Source organism: Suricata suricatta, chromosome 3 (genome assembly GCF_006229205.1).
Source record: "Suricata suricatta isolate VVHF042 chromosome 3, meerkat_22Aug2017_6uvM2_HiC, whole genome shotgun sequence".
NCBI lineage: Eukaryota > Metazoa > Chordata > Mammalia > Carnivora > Herpestidae > Suricata > Suricata suricatta.
The window spans coordinates 123,169,398-123,178,881 of NC_043702.1; the positions used below are offsets into that span (position 1 = coordinate 123,169,398).

Here is a 9,484-nt window from a genome sequence, read left to right on the forward strand (position 1 = left end):
TTCCCGTCATTAATGGAAAATACAATCCATAGACCCAGGAAGCACAACAAATCCCAATCTGAATAAGTAAAAAAGAAATCCGTTATTTTTTAAGTTTATTTATTCATTTTGGGAAAGAAAGAAATTTGAGGAGGGACAGAGAGAATCCCAAGCAGGCTCTGCACTGTCAGCATGAAGCCTAAGGCAGGGATCGACCCCACGAACTATGGGATCATGACCTGAGCTGAAATCAAGAGTTAGACGCTTAACTGACTGAGCGACCCAGGCACCCCAACACCATGTTAATTAAACCAAAGAACATTAGAGACAAAAAGAAAATCTTAAAAACAGCCAGGGAGACCAGACAGATTACTTACAAAGGAAGGATAATCAGATTGGTAACTGACTTATAAGCAACAATAAAAGCCAGAAGGGAATAGAATAATATCTTCAGTGTGCTGAGGGAAAATAACTATTAATCTAAAATTGTATACGCAGTGAAATTATCTACTAAGAACATGAAGTAAAGGTCTTTTTTTTAATGTTTTTATTTATTTTTGATACAGAGAGAGACAGAGCATGAGAGAGGGAGGGTCAGAGAGAGAGGGAGACACAGAACCAGAAGCAGGCTCCAGGCTCTGAGCTAGCTGTCAGCACAGAGCCTGACACGGGGCTCGAACCCACGAACGTGAGATCTGACCTGGGCCGAAGTTGGAGGCTTAACCGACTGAGCCACCCAGGCGCTCATAAAGATCTTAAATAAACAAAAACTATACAGTATCCTACCAGCACTAGAGAAAACTTCCTTCAGAAAGAAGGGAGGGGCACCTGAGTGGCTCAGTCTGTTAAGCAACTGATTCAGGTCATGATCTCCAGGTTCCTGTGATCAATCCTTGCGTCATGAGCTCCACAACGATAGCACAGAGCCTACTTGCAATTCTCTCTTTCTCTCTCTCTCTCTCTCAATAAACTTTTTTAAAAAAAGCAAGAAGGGAAAAGATTTCTAAAGACGGTCTGAAATGCAGAAAGAAAAAATGTGTAGGAAAAAAAATGTAGATGATTTGAAATAAACACTTTATAAATCAATATTTTATTTTTCTAAACACAATGTTTTCTAAAGCTGGAAAATCAAGACAAAATCTAAAAATAAACAAAAGAGCAATAAGTTCAAAGGAGATAATTTTAGTTAAATTGTTTTGGAGTCTATCTTTAAGTTAAATCTATCTGGGAACATGAAAAAAATTTTTTATGTCTTTTTTATTTTGAGAGACAGAGAGTGAGCAGGGGAGGGGCAGAGAGAGGGAGACACAGAATCTGAAACAGGCTCCAGGCTCCAGCCTGTTGTGGAGATCGAACCCCCAGATTGAGATCATGACCTGACCTGAGCCGAAGTCGGACGCTTAACCGACTGAGTCACCCAGGCCCCCCAATCTGGGAATATTTTTCTTTAATGATTTAGATTTTCTTCTAAATATTTTCTTTAATATTTATATTTATTTTTGAGAGACAGGGAGAGACAGTGCGAGCAGGGGAGGGTCAGAGAGAGAGGGAGACACAGAATCCGAAGAAGGTTCCAGGCTCTGAGCTAGCTGTCAGCACAGAGCCCGACGCGGGGCTCAAACCCACGAACCACGAGATCATGACCTGAGCCAAAGCCAACGCTTAACCGACTGAGCCATCCAGGCGCCCCATATTTTTAAGTTAGCTATTAGGAGAATGGCGTCCAGATGCTTCAAGAAATGACAGGTTTTCCATTCAACCAGCATCCTTAAAACCTGGGCCTCCTTTGAGAAGGCCTGGCCAGTAAGAGGATTACTACATCTCTGAGGAACTGATCCCTTCTTCCGCGAAAAAGGTTTTTAGTGGACTTCTCTTAATTATAATGTTCTGGAATTTTTCAGCTCTCTTCAGAACTTAAAACATTCTCCCACAAATAGCTTTTCTTCCTCCCTTCCTCCAGTGCCATTTCTAGCAAGCAAATGCCTGTGCCCTCTTTGAAAATGGGCCAAATACCATCACGTTGTCCAATGATCTTTCCTATCCCTTCTCTCCCCTGAGTGTTCGTCTATGAGAGCAGTGAGAGCGGCAAGGGAGTCTGCCGAGGCCACAGCTTAGGAGAGTCTGTGAAAACATACTTCTGCCGCTGGCGCCGGCCCGCCCACGGTCCCGCGTCCTCGTCCCTCTGATGCCACTGAAACCACTCAGAGGCAGTCAGATGGGATTTTGTTTCCTGCTGAGGTCTTCTAATGCTGGATCATGATTAAACATAGTTATTAATGAGTTCTTGATAACAAATGTAGGTGAAATACTTTATTCAGATTAAAACATTACAACTACATTCACTTTATATGTTTGACACTGAAAAGAGTCATGGGCAACAGGGATACATTTTAGTTTTGATGCCACAGACAAGGCACAAAAGAACTGGGCACATGACTCCCATGAAACTGATTTCTGACCCTTTTGTCCTGTTGCTCCTTCTGTTCCTCTTGTGTGGTCCCACAAGGAAAATTCTCACAGGGTAATGCCTGATGCCTTTGTTAATAAAGCGGCTTTTTCCTTAAAGCCAAGGTAAGAGCGAAGTTATTCGTGTCTCTTTTTGCTTTCCCAGGAGAGATGGGCCAGACCACATCAGGGTGCGTCCAGCCCCAGCAAGAAACTCTAACACTTTTAACTAAACCGCTGCATCCTCTCCTACATCTAGTCCCTCTTAAGTTCTACCTAAAATCCCCAGATACAGGGACTGTGCCAGATACCTCACTCCTAAGCAGGCTGCCCCTCAACCCTGGAATTGAGTCTAGACGAATTTGTGGTTTGACTCAGAAATCCGTCTTCAGGAAGGGGTCTAAAATCTGAAGCACGTTTTTGTCAAGGCCTTTCCTCCCCCCCACCAACCCCCCACCAGCAGGGCTGATGAGAAAGACAGTGTCCTGGAGGGAGGCTGGCCCCACGCAGAGCCACAATTGAGGAGGGGCAAGGGGCAGCGTGAGGGAGCCCCAGCGCCCAGCTTCACAGCCTTGCCCCCCACCCCCAGTGGCGTGTGGGCGCACCCAGGGTCCAGGGTCCAGGACTCTGCTGCCTGGTGCAAGTCAGCAGGTCCCCGTCCTGCAGGTGTTGCAGGAATTGCCCGGGAAGAATCCTAGACAGAGGGCCTGGCTCTATAACTGTAAATGCCTTTTGACTCTAGGCAAATCACTTAGCTTTCCTGTCTCAGCTTTACATTCTGTTTGATGAGGTCACGACATCCACCCTCCTGTACCGCAGGAGGGAATCGTGAGGATCGGAGGATACGATGGATGTGAAAGTGCTCTGTAAACAGTAATACACCACAAACTAACACAAATACTATCAGTATCACCCTCAGACAAGCCAAAACTCAGGCTGCTGGTTAAAGTGGCTCAGCATCACCTCTGCTCCACTCTGGTGGTAAAAGCGCCTCACTTCAAGCTCCGTGGATCAGCTTCCCAGGTGACTAGGAGGTAGGCTCCTGGCAGGAAAAAAACCCAAAAAAACCAGGCACTTTTTTCCTCTAGGACTTGAAGTACCTGAGGTCCTATTTTGGTGAATTTGGATCTCTACATCCTATAAATCAATTTTCCACTCTTGCACAAATCTGGCATCATCTAAATCTGATGTTGGAGAGACATATATTGCAGATTTTAGTATCTTTGTCCACCCCACTTAGGGCCTTTAGATGGCAGTGGGTGTTGACCTGCCGGGCTGGTAATTTGAATGCGTCAAAAAATGATCTGCCATTTCCCCAATGGTCTCTTTTCTTTCTATTCATGATCTAAGTTTTGCTCAGAATGACATCAAGAGAATGAGAAAATTACCTGTAATTCTTGTTGTCAGATCTGAGAGTGTCACAATAGATCACTATTCCAGAATTAGAAACATTTAGAACAGGTTCTTGGGAGTGCTCCTAGCTTTCCTTTCTCTGCCTCAGTCTCCTACCTCCGGGCCCTGGCGGGCCAGTCACCACTGTGATATCCAGACTGCTGGGCGCTTCACCACTCTCAGCCCCGAGGGAGTAAAAGGGACCTCACCAAGATGTCTGAAGAAAGATTTCAAAGCCAAAGGAGGCCTTGGGACTGTTTGGGATACACCTTAGGTAGGATCTAGTGCAGCATGTCCCAAATGGGTCTGGTCCCAGGACTATGCTGAAATGTACATTAAAGGGGCAAATCCTCGCTGCAGACCCACCCAATAAAGGTCCAAGACACGGCCCGACAATACATGCAGCAATCAAGCAATGTGTATGGTGACACAATTTGGGGAAACCCTGATCCAGCAGCAAAGATCTTTAGGCTTGGAGTCTACAGGCTGAATTCGATTTGTGATTTCACTAATGGCAATGATGGTTTATTTCTCCTTCTATAGAGAAAAGGCGGGCTGCATTTCAACAGTGTCCCTGACTTCAGCCTCTCTCAAAGGCTGCCTCAAGTCTCATCAGATTACCTAGGTGAAGTCTTTAAGACCATCTAGAAATATTTACAAATGTGGCTGTTTTCAGCATGGAGGGCCTCAGCCTACAGCGGCAGCCTCTTCCCACCCCTTGTCTGCACAGTCCTGCGCCAGATGCAGAGTGAGGATCACAGGTAGGAAGACGAGAGGCCCATTATCGCTGCCAGACTGGCTCCGTGTGGGTGAGAGTGGCCAGCAACACTCACAGCTGCGGAACTGAGCCCCCAGAGCAGCAGATGCAGAGCAAGTAAGCACGCGGGGGTGGGACAGCTGACACGTGCCACCAGGTCCACGGCAAATGCCCCCGGCTTCCTAGTGAGTCTATGCAGGGCCTAAAGAAGCAGTGCTAGGGGATGCCTCCTGCCACCCGCATGGACGCCCCCTTATCCAACACAGCTCTGACTCAGCTGTGACTCACAGGCAAACACAGCAGCTCCTCCGCCGCCCCACTGGGCCCTCAGCCTCATACTGCTCCCCATCCTAATTCACCTCTTGCAGTCAGATTTTTTAAATACTGGCTTTTTAGAACACTGAGCAGATCTTTAAATACAATGGACGGACAAAGACACACAACATTTAAATATCAAAATATACCCATTTAAATTTAAAAACTTTAATTCTCTGGGTTTGTTATAATTTCTCCATAGCAATATTTCACATTATATGCATAAAATCTAATTCTCTCTTGGGCATGTCTTATTCCCCCTATCCAACTGCAGGGTCCCAATGGACAGAGATCATGTCTTACACAAGATTTACTTTGTACCCCAACGAAACCTAGGAAGGATGCTAATATGTAGAAGTCTGTCCTATGTGGGAAACACTATTCAGGGAAGAAACAAAAGGACCCACTGAGAAAAGCCGGGGTGCCGAGGACGGCCAGCTTTACCTTTACTTGTGCAGTCAACCCTGTCTACGTCCGCATACTGGGAAACAAGTGTTCTCTCTTGGCCGAAGGCCTGGAAGTTCCAGTGATTTATGCCCCCCTCCAGGGGACAACCTGGTCCTATCTCCCTAGGTTATCTCCCCAGCCTGTTATTTTTGTGTTTTTTAATTTATTGTCTGTCTGTAGTTTTGTTGTCTTTGGAATTTCAGGTTTCCAGTTTTAGCAATTCTTTTCCACGACTCCCCTAACCTTCACCAAAATCATACATGCCCTTGGCTAACAAAAGCAATGTGTTTGGTCTCTGCAGCTGGTGCTATGGGGCTCTTTGGTGGAGAGAAGCCTGACACAGTGCTCAGTATGAAGAGATAACAGCTACTACAGCTACCCAATATTCTCTAGAATTGCCTGAGCAAGTTGAAATCCAAAGCTGGTGACTAAGAAATGACAATGTTTAATCATCTTTTCCATCTGAACTGGGGCCAAAACAAACAGACCAGACCTAGGCTCTTAGAGGCCAGGGACACCAGCAAGTCTAAAACTCAGCACCAGGGTTATGGCTTGTGTCTCCCCACCCTTGGAAGTGCCAGCACTGGGCCGAACTGTCCCTGGTTCCTCTCAGGCCAAAGACACTACGAAGTCCCTTGGTAGGGCCAGTTCGCCTCCAAGAAGTGACATTAACTTATCTTCTGGCCCTCACCACCAGCCACTTCTTTATTTCACTGCACAAGCAGGACTGTTTTGAAAATGTCCTGAAGTAAATGGATACCAGTGGAATGGTACTCTGAGAATAGGGCCCAGCTCCACTCAGGTGGCTCTGGAGAAGACCAAGGAGATGCTGAAGCAGAAACCTTCGTAGGTTGCCCGGGATTCAAAGATAGAACATTTACTACTGCTGGGAGGCCAAGCATCATTGTCCTCCAGTGATGTGAGCCATACCACAACGGTGTGGGAGGAACAGCTTTGATAAACGTTTGCCAAAGAAAGTGGAGGTTGTGAGACATCTGGGTTAGATGGAGTCAGAGATTAAGAACATCTAGACAAGAAGAAATAGTTTTTCCTTGACGAGAAATGTACATTTAAAGGGTGCACCAACTTCTCATGCCTTGAGTAGGAATCAGGGACTTGGGCTGGGCTCAGCTAGGCAGTTCTTCCGTTGGTCTTGGCTGGCTCACACGTGTGTTAGCAGTCAGCGGAGACTTGATGGGCTGTCACGGTGGTAGGGGGACTGGGCCTTTCTTTCTCCTCATGCGCAGGATAGCCCAAGCTTGTTCACCGAGTGGCAACTGCAGGGTTCCCAAGAGCAGCAGGAGAGAACAGACCCCATGCACAAACATTTTTCGAGTCTCTGCTTGTGTTACATTTGTTTTGGGCCACTAGCCCAATCAAATCACAATGGCCAATCGCAGATGCAAGGGGGGAAGAGATATAGACTGCATCTCTTGATGAGAAGGGAAGGATTTGGGGCCATTTTTTTACAGTCTACACAAATTACAATATCCAGAGATATCTAGCTTTGAGATTTAGGCAAAATCTATCATGTAGGCAAGGATGGGAATAGGAAGTTCTCCTTCCTGAGAGAGCAAGATCACTTGTTTCCCAAAGCATCTAGAGCAGCAATCTGATGAGGCACACTCCACACATCTCTGGTGTCCTGGAAGAGCAGAGCTGGGGTGCCAGAAGCAACTCTTGGCAAATGAAGTACAAAACAGAAGATCACGTGGAGTCTGTGGGGAAAATGGCCCATGTTTAAAATATCAATGAGATCGTATATTCTCTTCCTCTTAAATCTTTTTCATTCTTCTCCATTTACTTTCTCTATTTTTTTCCTTCCTCTTCTTTCATGTGGATATTTTAAGCATTTATCAAAAGGCACCTGATGACAATTTAATCAGAGTGCAGAAGGAAGTGGCGCTCTGTGGGTGGCACCAACATGTGAAGAGTCCAGGGGAAGGAGTGTGAGGAGAGCCCTTAATGTCCAACACTCAGATGTCACTGTGTTCAGCAGAAGGGGAAAAAAAACCCAATTTGTTCTCAGAATGGAAAAAGAAATTCCATTTACACAGCTTATCAAAAACACACACTCTTTTGTTTTGTTCCAGCCACTCAAGAACCATCATTTCAGAACTGCAAACTGAAGTCATTTCTGTGATTGTCCAGCAGGTCACTGTCACTGATTTTAGCATAACAATAGTCATTGACTAGTGGCTGGGAGGAGAGGGGGATAAAAGGTATATGTTGCCTAAATCTATCTTCCGTTGTCAGTACGGGCCTTCTTTTCCTGGTGGTATAAGTTCTTCTGTCTCCAAGAACAGCACAGGAAGTATAGAAGAGCATACCAGAGGCAGAGGTATGTTCCAGGGATTAGCAGTCCAGAGCTAAGTCCCTTTAAGAATTGGAAAAAGAATCCTGGTTTGGCTAAAAAAGAACATTAGGCAGGATGAACTCAGTGGATGAAAAACTCCACGTGTGGGAATGTTCTCACACATAGTCTTCTTGTTTCTCGCACTAGCTAGATGAACACTGAAGTTTGGAATCAGTCCCCCTTAAAGGCTGCCCCCCATCCCTTGCCAAAGCAAAGGTCAAATCTTCCAAGGTGGTGGCCAGAGAAGGTCCCGGGCCCGCTGGCTCTTGGATTTGTGTCTTGTCCCCAGAGTCCGCTTCTGATTTCTAGTCACCCACAGAGACGCCTTGAACACAAACATCAGACCACAAGGGACATCCTGGTCGGAAAGTCACTCTGGAAAAGAGCAGAAAGAGCCCAATGTTAAGCCAGACATTAAGGAAACCCGACGTAACACAGCACATTCTACAACCTACCTGTTCAGAGCCTGGAGCACCCTGACTCTTAGGGCATTTCATTAGGCTTGTGGCTATTGATCCTAAGCCTCCGCGGGTGCTGAAGCCAACACACAGCTGACGGAACTTAGTTCCACGGCCACACAACGACTTCCCAGCCCTTTCGGGCTAACTACGATTACAACTCCACAACAGCTAGTGCCGACGGTGCGCTGGAAACCTGACATAACCTGGAGGCTCATTCCCTGCTCACAGTACTTCACAGGTCATCTCATCTTACTCTTTAAAGAACAGCAAAGATCTTTGTTTTGGAGGAGCTACGCATCATGCCAAAACTTTTTTCCATTCATATTCTCTCCCCATACTGCACACTTCACACTCAAGAAAATGTTTGCCTTGAATTATGAAAAACAAAATGGGGAAGAGGCAGGTAACTGATGAGGGAGGGTAAGCACTTGGGCTGGCAGAGTGGCCTTCAGAGCACAGGGGGCAGAGGCATTTTGACAACCAAGAGTAGTCATTTAGGACTGTCCCCCCGAGATTCTCTCACCTCCAGAGCTCACATTTGGGGGCTGTGGGGTAGACACGGGTGCTCTTGGCATTTAGAGAGAAAACCATAAAATGTATGTAAGGCCAATTACAAAAGAGGCATTTAACCCGGCACGGACCAAAAGGGTTCCTTCACACACACAGAGCACAATTTATAGTTTACACTCAACAAAATGTCAAAGGATGAAAGAAGTGAGCTGTCCTTCAAAAATAGCAGTAGTGCACAACCTTCTCTGGGATGTGAAGGCTTCGGGAAGTTTCTGCAAGTTATAAACCCTCCCCGCAAGGGGTGAGAAATGGGGAGGAGTACATATACACGCATGCACAGTACGTCCCGCACGCGGATCTCAGAAGCCCTCCTAAACGTCGGTGGTGGTACCGATGCCTCGAACCCCTGACTACACGCTTCTTAAAGGTGGTCTTAAGGGTCGTGGACGCTGCATCTGCACACCTGCTCTTTCCGCTTTTAGCAACCTTCCAGACCCCCACGCCTACTGCCTTCACCCGGTCCCGGGCAGAGCGACGTGGGCCCAAACCAGCCCAGCACCCGCGGTCCCAGGCAGACGCCCGGTGCCGGCACGCGCCCCGCCCCCGCGCCCCCCGCCCGAGGAGCGCCAGGCTCGGCCTCACGGTTTTCTTGGTGGGCTCCTTCTTGCGCCTCTTCTCCGAGCTGCTGTGGTAGGGCAGATCGCGGCCGCGGTAGGACGGGCCCCGGCTCAGCTCGAGCTCGCTGTAGGGCGGCAGCGCGTCGTCGTCGTCGTCGGCCGAGTCGTCCTCGTCGCCCTGCGGCGAGGCCGCCTTGTAGGTGCC

General features: G+C 47.3%; 1 protein-coding gene across 1 annotated transcript in view; it reads right to left on the minus strand.

Moving 5' to 3' along the window:
* Nucleotides 1-2,274: 2,274 nt before the first annotated feature.
* ILDR2 (immunoglobulin like domain containing receptor 2) overlaps nucleotides 2,275-9,484 on the minus strand; it is a 61,736-nt gene continuing 54,526 nt past the window's right edge. Inside the window, exons 10-11 of the mRNA XM_029933353.1 lie at nucleotides 9,305-9,480; nucleotides 2,275-8,066 (exon numbers count right to left, since the gene is read on the minus strand). Coding sequence (XP_029789213.1) covers nucleotides 8,031-8,066; nucleotides 9,305-9,480 — 212 coding nt within the window. The 3' untranslated portion in view covers nucleotides 2,275-8,030. The remainder of the gene's footprint in view (nucleotides 8,067-9,304; nucleotides 9,481-9,484) is intronic.